We start from the raw sequence: 20141 nt of genomic DNA on the forward strand, positions 1-20141 counted from the left end.
CTCCACTTCATATCAGGCACCCTACGAGGACTGTCTTCTACCTGGGAACTTGAAGAAACAGCACAAAATCATCCCTCACAAGCAGACGTTCACCTGAATCAGCTCAAGGGGTGGTGATCTGAGGCTGCACAAAGATCAGAGCACTGCCCTCTCTCAACCTGCTCACAAAACAAGGCAAAAGATGGAATTTGTGGAAGCCCACTTCAAATATTCGGAAAGAGTCTGAAGAGGTTTTATTTAATCTACCTCTACATTTTGCATAAAGTTATGACAATAGAGACTGCAACATTCAATACAGCACGTAGATCAGATGAGAAGGGGTCATTGGGAAATTAGCTCTGGTAGTTTGCCACTGGATATAACTAATGAAAACTCTCCTCACACAAGATATCTGACGACTTTGAAGGGTTTCCTTACTTTAATATTTCTCTGAGTAGCCTGAAAATATAGTTCAAACAACCAACTTAATAATTTCAGCACAGAAGCAAATTAAATTTCACCAAATTCCACATACTCAACACTTTGTTCTGCTTCAAAAACTGAGTATTCTCACTTTTTTTTTTATTATTTTTATTTTATTTTGCTTTTTTTTTTTATTTGCATTTAAAGACAGCCTTGGACATCACTACATTTAACTACATATTTCAGAACAATGAGGTCTTAACTATACCTGTCCCCCATTTTGCCCCAATTGCATTTCATCAGGCATTCCAGGGATTTAATATTTTACTCGTGTTCTGAAATATCGTTTTGCAAAGGGGGAAAAAGCACTTCAATATCACCAAGAGTACATCGCCTGCCCTGCAACACGAGCTTGCCAATTATATTTATTCTGGCTCACTGCTTGCAGCATTATGGTAAAGTAAGGAGATTTAAGTACCCTTAGATCTCTTAGGAATGGAAGAATGATGATTGCCTTCTCTTTAGAGAGACAGTCTTTGCGCCCATGTATTTTCACTATCAAATGCAACTCAAAGATTTCCAGATGGATTTTAAAAAACCCACCTACCCAAAGGCTGGGGAGAGAAAGAGCAGCTCCATATGTTAAGTGTGTTCCTGTAAGCCTGAGGATCCTGGATCCAGTTCCAGCAGGAGGTCCTCAACTGGTTTGTGAGAGTCTCAAACTCAGCTCCTGGGAAGGGGGAGGGAGGAAACACTGTCCCTAAAGTTTCTATAGGCCTAAAGAGTAGAAACCCCTGCTGGCTGGCCACGTGTCTCTACCATGCAGGGATCAGAATTCAAGACTTGGGTTCAGTCCTTTGCTTCTTGTTGGCAGCAGTGCAGAGGCAAGCACGCCCAAGGGCCTCGTGCTCTGTGCAACACCACCAACACCTCCAGGGTATTCTGGAGTGGCACTGACAGGCTTTGGAGGCCTCATGCAGACCTTCTTCAGCTGGAAGGACGTCAGCTCAACAGGAGGGAAGCGAAGGGGAGAAGAGAAGGGCCCTTCAACAGCTTAGCTCAGTATCCTGGAGAGCTGCAGTTAGAAAACTGCATCCTAGGTGCCCTAGGAGCAACCTTGCCCTGCGGAGGGGAATTCCGTGGAAATTTCTGCAGAGGGTTCAAACTACAACGGGGGAAAAAAAAGCCTTTGAGGTGCAGTTTAAAGCATCAGACCAAGAGGCTCTATGCTCCAGAGACCCTCAAGTTTCTCTAGGCCAACAGCTGTTGGTGTGGCTAACCGAGTAGCACCACTGACAGAGCACAGCATTAGGGAGAAGAGAGAGAAGGAGGAAGGAGAAAAATGAAATCAGAACTCACTCAATGCTCTCTGGCGGGCCGGTGAGTACGCAGGGCCTCTCGGGCATCCCACCGCTGTCTGCAAAGGAAACAAGAGAACAACAGGGGTTAGATGCTTCCTGACTCAGCACCCAAACTGCCTTCACTAGGCAGGCAGACGAGTGATTACTCCTTACACAAGCTAGAGAAAAAAAAACCCACACCACATGAATAAATGGAATTCAAAAATGGCAGCAGTTTTGGTTAACGATCAAGTACTAACGAAAACACCCCCCTCTGCACACCAAACATGCCCATGAATTCAAAGACATCCAGGGCCAACATATTTAAAATATTTGCTGGGTGTCTGCATTCTTTAAAAGCCTTCCCTGCCAATTAAAGGGAGGTTTAAATCCTAGACTACGTTCATCGACAGCTTCCTGCACAGCACTTGTAGTACAGCCTTCGAAGCAAACAGGCTGCAGCAGTAGCAGACTGAATAGCATGGTCCTGTTTTTATAATGGAAGGTGGATCGTACAAAGATTTGCTGCCATGCTCCTGAAATGTTTTCTGCCAGGACCTGGAGCGGACCAAACTATCAGAGACAAATTGCACGAGCTGAGCAAAGTGGTACCACCAGGAGAAAACTAAACAGCTGCAATTTCTGCTTTAAAAACAACACAGATTGTCCATTTGCACTGTACACATCTGTTGGTTAAAGACAGTTCCTTAACTTGCTACCTTCATCCCCAAACCACCCGACAAGCCTGCTTGCTCTGCTCGTAGGGAGGTCAGTCCCACAGCAGCCCTCCCATGCACATGAGCTTAGTGTATCTCCTGTTAGCGGTGATAACACATTAGGACCAAGGCAAGGCACCTGATACGGCGGACACAACATCCTTCAACATTAAAACCCCTTCACCTGGCACACAAAGAGGCTCTTACCTGGAGCAATTTGAATTTTGCAGCCAGACTCTGCCTGAATCCGTGAGATCTGCTCACCTCCCCTGCCGATTACTGAAATGAGTTCAAGAAGCGTCAGAACATACCGGCTTCCCTGAATAACTGCAGATCACCTTCCCCCTTTTACTCCACTGCAGCTATCTATAAAGGAACAGTTTGACTCCAGGATTGCAGAAGAGGCATCCACAGCGTGAACAAATTTAAAAAAACACAAACAAACCAAACAAAAAAAACATCATGCACTGGAACAAATAAACCAGTTATTTGGGGCCCTAAAAAAAAGCCAACAACTTCTGCTTTTATTTCTTTAAAATGCATATTTTACTACCTCTTTTCAAGAGACATGCTATTTCCCTGGTCTGCTACAGACTGAAATGCTCTATCAAACCGTGAGTGAAAACAAGCACCCATCTCCCTTCCCATTTAGAGGCAGCAAATAATGGCCTTCCCTCTGTGCATCTTTTTGCAAAGCAATGTGCCTATCCGTGTTCATCTCCTGCCCAGACTGCAAGAGAGCAAATCTGTCGAGTCTAACAGGTCTACCTGGCTCAAGGACACCCTCCCAGCTGTGGATCCACCGCCTGCCCGATGTGTCTGAAGCAGGATTGTGCTCCACACACAGCTGACACACCAGCCGAGTCCTGCTCAGGAGCTGCAGAATCCCTCCACCATCCCTTCCTCCCCACGTGTGGTCCTGGGACCGATAAATAACGAAGGCTGGTGGGAGGACAGACTGCCTCCTCGGGAATTCCACAGCTACAGTTTTATGGTGGAGAGTTGGGAGAAAACCTGAGGCACTGAGGGTTAATGATCCTCTCTGTTATTTGCCTTTTCGCTCTCTGTATATCAAATGGGAAAAGATGCACAGAGATCTAGCAGGGAAGAGCCAATGCAAGCACTGCAGTCACAAAAAGCAGGAGGCTGCCATGGAAAGGAAGAGTAATGACCATCAAGAGGAAGAGAAATTAGGAAGAAAGCAGCACCAGCAACACACGTCTAGGAAAAAAACCTCATCTGAGCAATGCACACTGGCTGCGCCTCCCTGCAGCAGCAAGTGTAGGAAAGACTTTAAATTCTGCTTAACTTGCCTTGAGCCAAGCCTTACTTTAACATTTAAATCTTCTCTTCCTCCCTCAACTCCCACACTTTTGCATACTCAAAGTAAAATATTTCAATGAGGGGAAATAAATTAACTTCTGACATATTTATGTGCTGCATCAGTTGGGATTTCAGGAACAGAACCTCTACAACTCTCAGTAACCTGTACCGGTCTTGTTCTTATTACTGGGCCACCAAGCTTCTCCATGCAGCATGCACCTGGATTTTAAACACAGATCATCTGGTCCCCATGAAGAGAACACCAGCAAAGCTTATCCGAAGCCAGCAAGCACAAAAACTTATGAACACGTTTTATTTGGACAGAACAAATAGCATTCTTGCACAGAAGAACCATACCAAAAGCATCCAAGGTACTTACTAAATCCAACCATTTTATCAGGCACTTTGAACTCTTCTGTTATTACAGCCCTGGAAAAAAAAAAAAAAAAGGAAGAGAAAAATCAAAGACTCATTACAAAAAACAATTTGGAAGATGACCGTGCTCAGCTGTGGAAAACAGGCAGAGCATCAGGCTTTTGAGCACACACGCAAGTAAATACCATATCATAGGGAAAATCTTTTGATTTGGAAGGGACCTCTTGGTCCTGCTCCACGCCCTGGCTGCAGAGAGAATGGACATAATTCCTCCTACACTGGATAGGTTTCCAGTCTACCATCCATTGTTGTCAATGGAAGAATGTTTTTTTGGATTTAGCAGAGTAACAGCAAAGTTCCTGCAATATTTAGCCAAGTTCCTACTACTTTTTGATATGCTCTTGCCAAGAGAGGCTAACCAATGCCAATCCTGATATGAATGCCCCTTCTGATATTCAGAGTGATATTTTAATCTGTCTGTCCCTGTAATTCTTTTCCTTAGAATTTATAAAACCTGGTTTTGATTATCCTTTGAAGTCTTCCTATCTCAAGACTTGCATATCTGTTGCTCTTTGGACTTTCTCAGTACGTCTGTGCCTCAAACCCAAAGCAATTACCTAAGACCTGGCCACAATGAAGCGGAGAAGAATTACCTTGTGGGTTTTTCGTTTGCCATTTATTTCTATCTTGTATAAAACACAAGACTGAGCGCAGAATTCGCCAACTCTCTATGCTGGCATATGCATTATATACAATTTGTTCAGCAATCTCAGGAGCAGTCAAACACCTGCATAATGAGCTCAACGCAGGTTTTGTGGTGAGGCGTATCAAAGCCTTCCCATGATTTACTTTAGATCAATTAGGGAAGGTAAAAAAATACCCACCAGACCTCGCCAGCAAACCTGCAGATAAAGTATCCTCCAGTGTCCCAAGGCTCATGAGCAAAACCAAACCCTGCCACCCCTATCTGCAGGGGAACGGACCCCACCTGCTCCAGGAAGGCTCCGAATTCCAGCAGTTTTAATCTGGAACAAACACTGCCTGTTGCCAAAACATCCCATCCTGCCTGATTTACAAACCACCCTGCGCTGGAGCAGCTGCTCAGAGAGCCTAACCAACCACCAAAACCAGAAAGAAACCATTTCAGGCTTTTAACCTAAGCAGTTCCCTGCATAAACACCACTCCTGGCAGAAGACAGGTAGCGGCGGAGCAGAGAACACTGCCCACCCTTTTCTGTGCATCCCTAGCTGTACGTGAGCTCTAGGCTAACAGCAGCACCACGAAAAACTGATTTTTCTCCAGCTTTTGACTAAATATTCTTTCTCCTTTCTGCCGAGGGCCCCAGCAAAAGCTGGTGATGATGGAAACGCACTACTCCCAACCTGGAGGTGAATCCAGCTCTAGAAATGCTCTCCCCTTCCTGCTCAAAACGAGACAGGCAACTCCTTGAGAGCAGGATTAGAGAAAACCTGAGAATTTTACTTGTGGATTAGATGCTAAGGCGTGCTGCGCAACAACCCGCACTTGCTTTAGTCTCCCCAAACCATCTTTGACAATCAGAGGAGTCATCCCAGGTCGTACTACATTAACAGAACTGGAAAGGAAAAAAAAAAAGATCCACCTGCCTGTTTAATACTTTCAACTTCTGTAAAAATGCCAGAGTTTAACTCCCCCCCGCCTTGGGCAGGGGAAAGGAGAGGAGAGAGAATTTATTATTCTTGGTCCCGCAGGTTTACAGGAATCAAATTCAAGTTTCACTTCAACTCTTCTTTCTTCGTAACAACAAATAGCCTTTAAAGGGTTAGCAGAAAACCCTTGCTGGAGAAAACCCAAGCTGACAGTTTCTCCACATTCTCAACCTCTGACTTCCTAACACTACTACAGATGGTGGATCAATAAACAATTAGAATTGATCAATAAATAATAAAACATAACCCACTGCTTACCTTTGATATACCAGGGCCCCTAACTGGTTACCTACTGTGGCAGAGAGAGAAAAAAGGAAAAGAAAAAATCAAAGCATTAGCACGGATAAACTAACTTCATCCCTATAGAAAAAAGAGTTCTTACCATTTCATCAAAAAGAAAGAAAAGCAAAACAGTAATTTAGGTTCAGTGGCTGAAATGAATGCGTTATGTGGTACAAAACAGGAGGGGATTTCTTGATCAACACACACCATAGCCCAGTGTCCAGCTGAACACAGGATAGGGAATTGATCTGTGTCTCCCCATGCTGAGAGTCATGGGAGAAAATCCTGCCTGCCCAAAGCCAAATCCCTCCAACTAACCTCCCTCCTTCCCATTTAAACCCAAAGTAGTTAAAAAAAAAAAAAAAAAAAAAAAAAAAAGAGAGAGGGGATGACACCGGCTGAAGGGAGAGAAAAGAATTTTCAGGCAGCTTGGTACGTATTAAAAAAAGCTCAAATAAAAGCAGGGCAGATTCAGAGCTTTAGTCTAGGCAAAAAGCATTACGGATTGCTTGCACATACTTCTCTCTGTATCTCTTATCTGTGCTCCATGGAGCCCACTTACACGGAGACCTGTTAAAGGAATACATCTGTTAAGTAACCTCGTGGCACCAAAACCGTATTTTTTTTTTTTTTTTAAACACATTTTCCTGAACGCACACATTCCAGGCATATCTGCGATGTTAGCCAGTGGTCCACGTCCGATGAGCGCTCATCTCCCCAGCTGACAGCCCCCAAACAGACTTTTTTTCCCCCCTACCCCCGCAGATTAGATCTTTCTTCCAAACGTTAATGGGGGAAAAATATCATTAGAGCGCCTCATGCCAAGTGGGAACACATGCCCTGCTGGGCTTCCTGCAGGACTGCGCCTGCAGCAACCCCGCTAAAAACCCACCATTTGGTCCTAACAACCAGTTGCAGATTATATTGCATGCCTGGAGGGCACGAGCAGAGAAACAAATGGGACTGGCCGGCAACGGGTGAGCTGTGATAATAAAGATGCTGTTCCCAACTACCTTGCAGCAACCTGCACATTCTTTGACCTGAAACAAATCCGCAATCAGCTGTCAGGGTTCGGAAGCGGACGTCTACCACGGTACGTAAAGTTTGGGGCCAAACACTTTGCCTCGAATAAAATAGACCCGAGAGAGTCAATAGTGTATTTCTGTGGGGTGTCGATATCTTGATAATAGGTCGGGACCAAAATATTGGCAGCCCGTGTATTTTATTACTCTCTCCAGTTCAGCGATAAGGCAACCGCTGCGTTATTGACTCCGTCGGATTTCTCTTTGCATATTCTCACCCTGAATATAAAAAGTCCTAATGTGATAACTGTCGATGCCGCAGCCAAAAAAGGCGGGTGATGTAATGGGGAATATTTGCCCTGGCTGATAAGCTACTACTGCAGAATTGAGCAAATATGGTAAAACTAATTCAGTATCTCACCATCTTGCCCCAAACAGCACTCAGAGTAATTTTTCCTATAGGCACTAAGTCTTGTAGCTGTACTACAGGATTGCCCTTGCCAGGACGAGGCCACTCATTACCCCAAGATGCCCAAAAGAGGGGTCTTAACACTACGAGGCCGTATTTAAACATCCACCTCGCGTGGCCATTCACCTCACCAGCTCTCCTGCCTGCCTCTCATGCTGCAGCCGCTGCCCACAAATTACGAGACGGATACACATCCTATAATCAAACCCCGAAGTTCACGCAAGGAACGGAGGAGCCATCACTTTGTAACACGATCCTGTGCTTGGGAAAGACAACTTGTAAGGGGAAAGCTGCAGGGGCACCAGAAGTGGCATCAGCCGGGCAGGCAGCGCTGGTGGTGTACGTAACGTGCAGCTCCCAGCTCGCTCCAAGCACTTAGCTGCTCACCACCCCAGCCATATCCCCCTGACTTTATTCACTTCTTGTACAAACCAGTTAAAAACCAGCTAAGCCACAGTAACTTGTGCACAAGAGCATCCCCTCCACGTGCCACCGACCTCTCCAAGAGCCGGGAAGCAAAGCAGGCGGAGACAACCGGGAGGGATCTGCCTGAAGCCAGATACAATTTCTCTCCCTTTGGGAGGAAAATGGATGGCCGTAGCTCCTGGTCCCAACAATCTGCAGTTTAATTCCTTCTCTACCGTGCCCATTTTGCTCTGAAAGGCAGAGACTGATGGAGAGGCGAGGCTGGGGCAGAAGACGCCTGCGGCAGCGCTGAGCTCCACCACCTCCCTCCCTCGCGCCAGGGAGGGGACTGAACTCTGACAAGCCACGTAGATATTTCCCCCTTTTACATCTATTGAGTCCAATTTAACTGTAACTGCAGTCATTTTACTGCAAATAAGGAAAAACGCTGAATAAAATAAGCACAATTTCCTGTTAATGGCACCTGCTGGTTGATAACTCTTCGCTCGTCTTTAGGCTTCACCTTTAACTGAATTGTACCTAACAGATACTCAAAACAAATGCAGATTTTCTTCCACCCCATAAAGCAGAGCAGTGCCTCCCACTAAATTTACGTGCATGATGGGAATTTACAATCTCATGGAGAATATTGCCGTGCCTAGAACAAAACCAGAGCAGCTCATCCCCCGGAAAGCAGTGGAAAAGGGCTTTATTTCGTGCTTTTAGACTGGAATTGTATCGTCAATTTTAGAAAGCTACAATGAAGATACTAATTACTCTGTTGTTCATCATTAAATACTGGTGTGTTAGTTTTTTTTAAATAAATGGCCAAAACTTATTTTCCTACCTGCCCTTGCTGAGATTTTTCCCATTAAAATTTCCTTATTAATAATGGTGACGTGCAGAGTTGCAGTTTTGAAGGAAGCTGCCGTTTTGCAACACTAAACCTTTTGCCAAGAGTCCTGAATTTCTGTCCTGGTCCCACCACTGCTACCGATGGGTCAAGGAGCATCGCTGCTAACTTCTGTCTGCAGGACAAGGAGACAAGATTTCCTCGTGCCCACGGGTATTTCCATCAAAACCAAGTCAGAGCAAACGACTGATGTGTTTGTACAGCAGGACCGGGTGATGCTCGAGCCCCGAGGCTCTCCTACAATCACGTCCTGTTGCACTAATACAGACCAACGTCGTGTTGGATGCACCACAGAAGCCTGGAGAAGGCAGGGGTGGAGAGAGGTGGCGTGAGCCTTCCTTGGAGGGAAGGGAGGCTGCTTCTTCAACGATGGGTTTCACATTAAATAAACTTCTTAATTTGTGCTGGTAATTTGATGGACTGTTCATGTGAAGAGAGGCCAGGAGCTGCTGTTGGCCATAAACAGGAGGATCTATCCTGTAGGATATCCGTGTAGGGTCCCATGAACTGGGACCTATCCTCAGCAGCAGCCCCCGAGCGAGGTGCCACTGGGGTCTCCCCGCAGCACGGAGCCAACCCCATCTCCTGTCACCTCCAACCTCATTAGCAGGACAGGGAAACTCCAACTCCTCCCTGCTAATTGCACAATGACTATTTCCATTCTCTGGAAACAACCCTAAAGCAGCAAGGATAAAACAGTCTCAAACCTCATCTAGACCAGCTCACCAGCACCAGTCCCGGCAGCTCACAGATTTGGGTGAACGTCTGCTAAGGGAAATGCAAAAGGGACTCACATGCTCTGGTCCCCAGCACTATGACAAGACTATTTTTTTCCTGGAAATACTCTAAAAGCAGCTGAATTTGTTTCGCCCAGCACGCTGTCATCCTGTCTTAAGGCCACTTCCTAAGCTGACATCAATCAGCCGTGCCAGCAGCTGTTTACGAAAACAGACAGGCAGAATTAGATTTTCCTGGAAGACAGACGCTTCTCTTGTCACCTTAAATACTTCCATGTTCTCTGCATCCATTTCTCCAGCAGCATTTGGAACGGAAGTAATTTTCTATCAGCTCCATGGGGGTAAGGAAGCAGCGAGGACCATGCACAGCCACACAGTGCACAGAGGTACACAATCCTGAGACTCGCCACCAGACCTGCTTTCGAGCTATCCACGGTAGCAGAACGTATCCCAGTCCCTGCACTATAAAATTTCTAGAGCATGATAAAGACAAATAATCGCTTCTCAATGACAGCATCCCCAAAGCATAGCTCACAGCAGGAAAAGCAGGGAAGTGTGGGCACGCACTCCTGACTCCCCTTGTTTGCAGGACTGAAGATCACCCCAATAGGAAATGTTTTCCTAATTTAAGCGTCCTGTTAAAAGGAATTGCCATCTTTCAGATGCCTACAGCCCAAGTGCTGCATTATAGGACTTGACAGCATGAGCAGGTACCCACTGCTCAGGGCTTCCTCGGCCAGGCTGCACCTTCCCAGGCTTCTTCAGAAATAAAACCCAAGGTGACCAAAGCTAAAAGAACAAACGCTTCCCTCGCTCCTGCCCTGACAAGTCCGATTTCTCTGTGAGATTCCAATCCCTTAAAATACCACTTCCATTATTTCAGCTCTCCCCTAAGATCTCATGGATCAGATTTCGGGGCAGGCAGTGGGAAAAGTTACACAGCTTACAGATGCACGCAAAGGACCCAAGGGCAAACACACACCTTGGAGCTACTTTGAACCATGTTACAAACAGGGCCCAGTGCTGAAGTGAGCGGGCACTTATAGATCTTTGCATCCCCTGAACCCCAAATCCGACACTGGAGAGCCCAGCCCCTCTGGATGGGGCTCCAAGAGCACCACCTGCTACACGGGATCGTCTATCCCAGCACACGAAACCAGCTGGAAGGTGCATTTATGGCCCAAACTGCAACTGTATTGACATGGTTTGTGTCAACACAAACAGGGTTCAGCAAGTAAGAGTGCTCACGCGTGGAAGTACAAAGTCCAACCCGCCCACCACTGGGCATTGCAGCTACTTCATTTATTAAAAAATTCTCCAAGACACCTCGCTAAGAGGTCAGGTTTCTCAAGCTCAGTCTGCTGATGCAATGAAACAACAGGGAGGGCTAATGCTTTGGGTAACTAGTTCCTAGAAGACAACTTGGATTCTTCTTTTTCAGGTGCAGCCACTTGTGTGAGCCACCCAGACAGCTCAGTGTGGTGCAGCCTTCCCCAAATTCATGCTAAAATCAAATATTATTGAAGGCAATGCCAAAATAGGCCCTATTCACGCCTCCTACTGCAACAGTGTTTCTGGAATGGAAGGAGCACTGTAAGATGACATCATTTGAAGTGATGTCCACAATCAGACATTCGCTGAGTACTGCTCTAAGGAGAGCTGATGCTGGAAACTGCTGGAAAGGAAGAAGAGGCCAGAACACGTTTGCAAGCCATTTCTTTGCAGTCGCTCTAGCCTAGCAATTCAAACCACACTAAACACATCTGCCTGATCACAAAAAAAAGCAGCGAGCTTCACGGTTCACTGCCTGACAGCCAAGCACCTTCCCACACCGAAACCAGCACGAAACAACAACACGAGGCCTCCGGCTTCTCGCAAACACAGCGATGCTCCAGCTCGAGATACGAGGGGCAGGGGTGCACACAAACCAACCCACTTCTTCCTACGACACCAAACCGAGCAAGCAGCAGCCTCCTGCTCAAACAGAGCCAACGCCAGAGAACAAAGTGGGTCGTGGCATAGGTTCAGACAGCAGTAACGCCAGCCAGCCAGAGGCTCCACATGAAAGGAACGTCTGCCCGTGCTCCAGCACGCTTTTCGGCACGAGCAGCAGACGTGCAGTGTTTTCAGCCCCTGCCTCGTGCAGCTTTGTGTCAGAAAACAAAAAAAAACAACCAACTTTCAAAATGAAGTGCTGGGAAAAAGCTTTACACTTCTCCTAAATGTCTCTGCAGGAAGGAATCAACCTGCAGAACTGGCCGGCTGAGTAAAAACACCAGACAAGGACGACACGGACACATTTTGGGGGGATAACCAGCCACAGGAAAAGGTGAATTCTATATATACAGCAGCACAGATACAAACACTTTTCTTGTAACAGCACACATTAGATTTGTAAAGAAAAAAAAAAAGTTCTTTCTTGTTCCCAACGTCAAGAAACTACTTATTTTAGAAGTGTAACAATTCATACAACTCATTACATTTACCAGATTTACCCAGTAGATTATTCTTTGGCTGTAACCAGTGTTAATGCTTCAGAGATTTAAGAATTCTCAAAGAATAACCACGAGAAAAGTTACACCTCCTATAGGAAGTTTCCCTCCAGCCCAAATCCACTTACATCCGTACCATTTCTCCTTAAAATTCACATCACAAGGCAAAACAATCAGAGCTCAACAGCCATTCATCTGCCGTGCTATGCCAACTGCTATCCATGGGATGAAACGTATATAATACTGCCCCTAGGCACTGCCAGGTCCCAGAAAACAAGGCTTGCCAGGGAAGGCCAGCTTGCTTGCACACACCTGGTACCGTACACATGGGTTCCAAGCAGCCCCCTCCCCTCCTCAGACCACCACGGAACAAGATTTAAACTGCAGAGTGAGATGGCTAAACCCCAAATTCACGAGCTAAGAAAAGAACGGCCTCAAATCAGGAATACTAATGCCCAGGAGCCCTGTGCAAGACCAAACAGCATGGGGAGGCGTGCGTAACATTTCCGAGCACAAGCAGCATTGATTTCTGTCCTTAAAGCAGGCAGCTGCCTCCCGCACACCTATTTCAGGAGCCGTATGCACAAGGCTGGCTCAGCAGAGCCCGCTTACCTCCATCATCCAGGGGCCGCTTCTGCACTCCATAACCATAGACCGAAGGGTCCACGAGTGTTGTAGAATTATTCAAGTGAGGAATATCTCCGATTTTAGCAGCAATCTGTAAAAAAAACAGAGGAGAAAAATACAGTTAGTGCATTTGCAGTTTCAACCACCAGAGCTACCCGTTCTTTCTCCCAACAAAGCCTTCACCCCAGTGCAATCTTCTCCCAGCTCTTTTCTGTATAGGTGGCTTTATAAAAAGCCCTAAGCAAGCAGCACTTTATTTGTACAGCAACCAGCCTTCCTCGTGCTTTGGCTATTTGTTTAATTAAGATCACGTTCGCCCAGCTCCTCTTCCTGGTCACGAGTACGTATTTACTGCCTGCGATATTATATTCAGATTTGTTTGTGCGTTCAGCTGAGGAGCTGAATCTAGCAAAGAGCTGAGCGAGCTCCCCGGCTCCGTCCCGGGGAAGCCACCGCCGTGTAGGAGGACACAGGCTCCTGCTGTATCTGCGCACATCCAGAGCCACAGAAACGCAGACGTGGGCATCAGTGGGGGTGAGGGGAGGGGAAGGCGAGGAATGTGAAGATACACAGCACAAGGACGGGGTTGGGAACTCCTCGCTGAGGGCCTGGCTCAGCCTGAGCTTACTGCACGAAGAATAAGCCACTGGGCAAGCTGTTAGCCCAGAATGAGCTGCAATTTCCTGCAGCAGTCAATGCTTGAGTGGCTGTGTGTGTGCCTGTGCCTCTGCTTCCAGCCCGCAGAGGAGCACCAGCCATTCCCAGGGGAGCTGAGACACGAGGAGGACACAGAGGAAAGAAGAGATGCTCTGGCATTACAGTGAGGGCACCGGGGTGAGCAAAAAAACAGGTGAGAGGCACACACCTCGCTCACACTCAGTAAGAGTGAAAGCTGAGCTCGTCTCTAACGACACGTGGGACACACCAGGATCAAGCTGTCACCTGCTCCCCCAGCCAGGTCTAGAAGCCGTACAGGTGCAGGACTTCAGGGCTGCTCTGAGCTTCTGCAGCCTTCGGGGCACCCTGGCACACGTAAAGGGCTTTGCTAGAGCAAGCAAGCGCAGAACAAACTAGCTGCAGGAAAAAAATATACATATTCTGGGTATTCTACAGCATTTGCTGCCTTTCCCAGCAAAAAAAAGAAAATCACCAGATATAATGTGTGCCTGGAGTCTGATCACACTCTATTACAGCTGAGATTTCACCGGAGAAGCAGAAGCAGCAGAAGGAATAGATGGAAAAAGAGCATTTTACACAGATGTGCTTTAAACGAAGGCAAGGGCAAACGAGAAATATAACTAAAGGTGGCTCTAAAATTTAAGTTTTATTGCAACAGAAAGACATCCGCAGTAACTCTGGTTGTTGACACCATCAACTGCTGCAGAGGAATAAACAACTGCCCAGGATGCAGAACCACAGGGTAGGGAAAAAATGCTGTTTGAAATAACCTCGGAAGATTGAGGGCACTGCTTTTAGAAAGAGAATAGAAAACATTCCCTTCAATGCCTCGCATGAAAAGGGCTCCAAGTTTTGACCATTTTCTCATTCTGACCATTCCTTCCTGTCCTCTTTTAGAAAGGCAGCAACTTCGTTGGATCAGAAGTGCCAGCAGCCCGAGGATAAAATCCTGCCACTTTTACCCACAGGATTTTGACTGGTTTTTGGACAAACAACTGAAAACACAACACCAGACCATGAAACCCCCAGTTGGACTGAGCTAGCCCCCAAAAAGGAAGAACTGTTCGGTCATAACCTCATTTTAGTGCCCCAACCAGCACAGCGACCACGTGGCAAAGCTCTGACAACAAGCACGCCGCGTGTCCGCATGTCCAAGAGCGAATAAGCTCACAGGAAAATAATTCTGAAAGCATCAACACGGACGAGCCCCTGTCTGTTCTGCAACAGAAAGCATCAGGTGAGGCCTTGCTTTTTGCTGACTGCACCCAGAGTGGCAGCCCCTTACCCACAGGCTTCCCTGTTACGTTTGGGATGCAGAGGATTTTAGTGAAGGTACGAAGAGCACAGGTGTCTTCTGACTACTTCAGTGCTGAAAAAGACTTAAAAATGCATTTTGTAGCCATCCGTTGACAGCTTTAACACCCTAACATCCAATCCAAACACACGCCAAGAGGAATTGTGGTCAGCTGTAACACGCCCTGGCTTATTTTGGAACATTTGATTGTAGAGTGCCCTTTGTGAGATCTTTCTGCTAGTGGTTATTTACTCAAAAAAAAAAATAAATCTCTAAGATGTGGAAGTGGCGAGCTGATAGTTTGGAACTGAAATCACTCACCGCACGCACATGGGGTAGGAAAAAACTTTGTGGATAGCAGGAATGGGCCTAGAGAAGGAAGCTGGCGTTAGGAAGGTGTGAGCAAACATCACCAGCCCCATGGAGGGCTTTTGGCTCCGAGCTTTATAAATCCCTGCTCGTGCTTAGCACACAATTATCTCCCCAGAACAGAAGCCTCAAAGTTAGAGGACAGAATAAGAGAGGCGATGCAATTTTCACACTATCAGCTTTTGGGATGTTTTTTTTTTTTCTTCCTTTACTGAAACTTGCACCCTTATCTCCAAAGCCTCCCAGCTGCCACGGGATTACACGCAGACGACACGCCGCCTCCCTCCAGCAGGAAAAACACCCCGCAAAATCAAGAGTTAAGCTTCCACAGCAGACACAGCCGTTAAAATATATATTTTTTAAACTCCTTAGGTCTGACCTACAATGGGAACCTCCGTTTCCACTACAGGTTCAGCAGGGAGATAAGCACAGAAGTTAGAACAGAGCAAAAGTAAGCAGACCTAGCCCTTATCTGAGCAGATGACCTTGAGTGCCATACTGCTAGCCACAGCTTTTGTCCCTCTGCATGTCAGGCTTTTTTTTTTTTTTTTTTAACCCAGCGCATCCATTTCACTGAGCTCTGAAATACGCTGGAAAAAGCATCTCTACCCCAGACCCGTTTCTGCACCAAATCCCCTCACATTAAAGCTTTCCAACGAGCATTTTAAAGGACACGGCATAAGGCTCGAGTACAAAAACTGCAATTGTAAAGCCAAGAATAACTAAATAAACAAGAGTTGCCCGAGGCATACATGTTTTCCTAATACCTTACGTTTCTGTCCTCCTATACCTTCACCACCCTTTAAAAGTGGTGCAATACCCAAACACTTTTAGATATGGAGCTTCTCGGCTAGGCACAACGGGACTCGAGCACCAGTGTCTGCAGAAGGCAGCTCTCAAAAGGGCCTCGCTTCTGGGAAAGACCTCTCCCTGCTGTCCTGCAAAAGAACAGCAAGCAGTAAAAACACCAATTTGAGATATCAGCAGGATAGAAAACAACAAGGCGCTGGCATCGGACCCGTCAGTGCCTCTGCCACCCTTCCCATGCAGACAGAACGCTCACTTGCATGGTAGCAGTTCCCCCAAAGCTCTGGAGGAAGCAGCAAAACCACCCCCAGCCATTTAAGGTGCATCCCACAGGTGGTGTCCCTAATTGCAAAGATCTAAAGCTTTGAGGATGACCTGAAAAAGTACTTTTCTCTCTGCCCTTTTGGAGTAAGTCTCAAGGTCCCTCTCTCCCTGTGGAAATGAGAAGTTGGAGCCTGCCACCAGGAAGGCCTTTTAAACACACGGCGCGTTGGCTCTCGGGAAGCCTGAGGACGTTCACTCCCTTTCGAGGTACCCAAGCCACCTCGCTACGTACGGGCTGCCAAGCTGCAGACTCTCCTCTTCGTATCATTCTTGGAAATTCGGGTGCAGAGAACGTATGGGAGGTTACAGGAATGCCACAGGTAGGAAGAGGGAATCACCAGGTGCTGTGAGGGCACACACTGTACAGAGAACGAGACTGCCACGAGGGAGAGGAGAAGGTAAGAGCCAAGCTCTGCCACTGAGAACAAGGCCTGAGGACAGTCCAAGAGAAACCCATTTTTATCTGGGGTCCTGGCAGCTCTGCTTGTTTTTTTACTCAGAAGGAGAGCAGACATCCTTTCTCCTGCTCCCAAATGCCACCGAGGCAGCTTGTGCCTCTGCGTGCAGATCGCTCACACTACAACCCAAACATGATCCGCTCACCAGAGCCGTGCTGCAGAAGCTGCAGCAGAGCCCGGCTCAGACCTTCAGCATTCACCTGGAGAAGCCCTTTTAGATACGCCTCATATATTGAGGAGTACACACACACACCCCCCAAGAAAAAAAACCTCCAACCAAGTCCTTCGAAAGCACCGTGAGTCATTTCCTCCAGCGGTGCTACAGATTTCTTACTCTCGTGTTAGCTCAGGTCCCAGTGTGCTTGAGAGCAGTCACAGTGATTGATCAGGGAAAAGTCTTCCTTGCCTTGAATTATTTAGCTATTAATAACTAAGCAGAGGAAACCACAGCTCAAGGTTTGGGTAATGGCTCTCACGAGAGCTGAATTGAGCCAGTTTCATTACCAGCCTTCAGTGCAAAATTAAACTTTGGGAGAGTTCAAATGTCAAGGCAGGGATGCCAGGCCAACACAGGAAGCAAGAACTGAGACTGCCGTGTTTTTCCTTCTGCCCTCTCCCTGCTTAAGGCAGAAACAATATTCAGAAAAGGCTACAGCACAGGCCAGGAGTAAAAGCTGACCTCTGTGTAGCAAATCAGGATGGGTCAGGCACGCTACAACATTAAATGTGGTCAGTGAAAGCTCTGCCACCACCTCCAGAGAAAGGCTAGGTGTACCTGCCTCTACAGCCCGCCTGATTCTCAGCCAGGGCAGCCAGGTGAACCTCTCTCCACCGAGCACTCCCCAAATCCCACTCTCATCCCCCAAATACTAACAAAAAAAGAACATTCAAGAGGCAGCAGACAACTCGCTGCAGAAAAACGTAGGCACTGGGCTCCCAGAACGAGTGCAGAGAGCACATTTCTCACCACACTTGTCTCTAGTGTGGAAGATGGGCTGCTATGCCCACAATTGGCAGCTCTGGACATTTGGACAGATTTCAGCTCAGACTGATGCCACATGCTCAGGGAAACCCAATGTATTCTTTCATATATAATGAATTTTGGAGCAGCAAAATCGGAGTAAACAAGCAGGGCTAAGTTACAGAATTCTTTGATATTCCACCTCCTTCGTGCATCAACATGAGGCTCCTCAGCCCACCCTACAAACACAACAGGTATTGCCACCGATTTTTGGATAGCCCTGAGTTAGCTGAGCAGAGGCATCCCACTCAACCTGGTACCCATCAGACGAATGCTGCGTGGTGTGACGCTTCCAACACACTCACAGAAAGGTTTCAACACGCTACAACCCACCAGCAAGGAACTGATGATCTCTGGTGATGACCAATGTGCAAGGATTATTCAACAGCGAGCCCGCAATAGTATCATCAGATACCCTGGGATGTTTTTGCGACAGGAGGCCTTCGGTTACAGGCGACCAGGTCAAGGCAAACACAGCTGCAACCCCTCTCGATTGAACTGCACGGAGCAGATAACCCCGGGCAGACAGCGCAGCTCTCAGACATCGCACACCGTCAAGGCCACGGGGCTTTGTGAGCCACCGAGGAGCGACACCTGGCCTCACCTGGGGAGCTGCTAGCACGCAGCTCGCCTCCTGCAGTGCTTCTAAAACAGAAATAAGCAGATGAAGAACAAACTGGCTTGTGAGCTCTTCTAGGAAGGTGCAGGGTGCTCCTCTAGAGCAGCCAGCGCCTCTGTACGCTTGCTGCAGACGGCGCAGAACAGGCTTTGCTGCCACACTGATTCACCAGCGAGCCGCGAGCGACGGTACGCCGCTCAAATCCCTTCAGGAGCTCCTAGGGTCCGCCTTAGCTCCTTCGAAGTTTCTCAGCTCAATGAGAAAAGCGAGCCTGGGAAACAGAAGGCGAGTCTCCCTACCTGGCCTGTAACACTGGAAGGAATAAAATCAGTCTGCTGGCAGCACGGAGCCGTGTCACACCTTGCTCCCACCTTGGAAACACAAGCAGCAGGGACAGCAGCAGCCGCTCGCTTCTGAAGCCTCTTTCTCCAGAGCACAGCGCAGGGGGGACGCCAGACCCCATGGGGGAGGCTGGGACACCCCAAACCCTGCAGAAGGCTGCTGATTAAATCCCGTCTCACCTCTCACACTGCGAGCTGCCATTTCACCCCTGTGACTGCTTGGGACACCCCTCACCTCTCCCTCTATGGAGAGAGGAACCAGACCCTGCAGCGGGCCTCGGGGGCTACCCCAAAGCCCCCTTATGACCAAAAACCCTCGTGAGGGCCCCTTAATGCACCCTGGGGGGGGCAAACACGAGGAGGGGAGGACCCGGTGCCACAGCGAGGGGCCTGGTGTCACCCAGGAGGGACTCGGTGTCACGGTGAGGGGCCTGCTGTCACGATAGAGGGCCGGGTGTCACGATAAGAGGCCTGGCACCACAGCAAGGGGCCCGGTGCCACCCCCGGGTACCCCGCAGCGGGCCCTGCCCCGACCCCGGGGCCGCCCCCGGCCCGTCGGTTACCTGCCGGACCCGGTGCAGGGCATCGGCGAACCCCTCGGCTTTGATCCCCACGGGGGCCGGGCTCTGCCCCTGCGCCAGCTCCGCCATGGCCCGAGCCCCGCTGCCGCCTCCTGCTTCTCCTCCTCCTCCTCCTCCACCGCCGCCGTCCCGCCCGGGGACCCGCACCCGGAAAGGGAAAGAGCCCCCCGCTTCCGGCGGAAATGGGGCGGGAACCGGGGCGGGAGAGGGGCGGGGATGGGGATGGGGATGGGATGGGGATGGGGATGGGATGGGGATGGGGATGGGATGGGGATGGGGGGGGGGGAGCGGGGCCGGTCCCGGTCCCGGTCCCGGTTGTAGGCACCGCGTGCCGAGGAGCGGGGCCGTGTCCCCGTGTGTGCAGCGGGACGGGGGTGGCGCAAGGAGCAGCCTGCGGGCACCTCGGGGATACCGAGCTACAGAGCCCGCACTGAGACCCAGCAGTGTAACAGAGACACCACAAACACACAGAGAGCCCAAAGAGACCCCACAGAGCCCCAACAGTCTCACAGAGACCCCTCAGGGCCCCTGCAGAGTCCCAACAGTCCCACAGAGACCCCACAGGGAACCCAAAGAGCACCCACAGAGCCCCAACAGTCCCACAGAGCCACCACAAACAAACAGGGACCCCCAAAGAGCCCCCACAGGGCCACCCACCTACCTACAGAGACCCCACAGATGCCCCACAAAGCCCTGACAGTCCCACAGAGACCCCACAGAGACCCAACAGAGACCCAACAGTCCCACAGAGCCACCACAAACCCACAGAGACCCCCAAAGAGCCCCCCACAGGGCCACCCACCTACCCACAGAGACCCCACAGACACCCCACAAAGCCCTGACAGTCCCAAAGAGAC

General features: G+C 48.7%; 1 protein-coding gene across 4 annotated transcripts in view; it reads right to left on the reverse strand.

The window, feature by feature from the left end:
• FUBP3 (far upstream element binding protein 3) overlaps positions 1-19448 on the reverse strand; it is a 39418-nt gene extending 19970 nt beyond the window's left edge. Inside the window, exons 1-7 of one of the 4 annotated variants that reach the window (XM_038164948.2) lie at positions 19267-19448; positions 12778-12883; positions 6647-6697; positions 6104-6137; positions 4161-4210; positions 2666-2737; positions 1762-1819 (exon numbers count right to left, since the gene is read on the reverse strand). In XM_038164948.2, the coding sequence (XP_038020876.1) occupies positions 1762-1819; positions 2666-2737; positions 4161-4210; positions 6104-6137; positions 6647-6697; positions 12778-12883; positions 19267-19353 (458 nt within the window). In that variant the 5' untranslated portion in view covers positions 19354-19448. The remainder of the gene's footprint in view (positions 1-1761; positions 1820-2665; positions 2738-4160; positions 4211-6103; positions 6138-6646; positions 6698-12777; positions 12884-19266) is intronic. The other 3 variants (XM_038164949.2, XM_038164953.2, XM_038164950.2) reach the window with 3 other exon arrangements.
• Positions 19449-20141: the final 693 nt, after the last annotated feature.

The sequence above is a fragment of the Anas platyrhynchos genome, chromosome 18 (genome assembly GCF_047663525.1).
Source record: "Anas platyrhynchos isolate ZD024472 breed Pekin duck chromosome 18, IASCAAS_PekinDuck_T2T, whole genome shotgun sequence".
Classification (NCBI taxonomy): domain Eukaryota; kingdom Metazoa; phylum Chordata; class Aves; order Anseriformes; family Anatidae; genus Anas; species Anas platyrhynchos.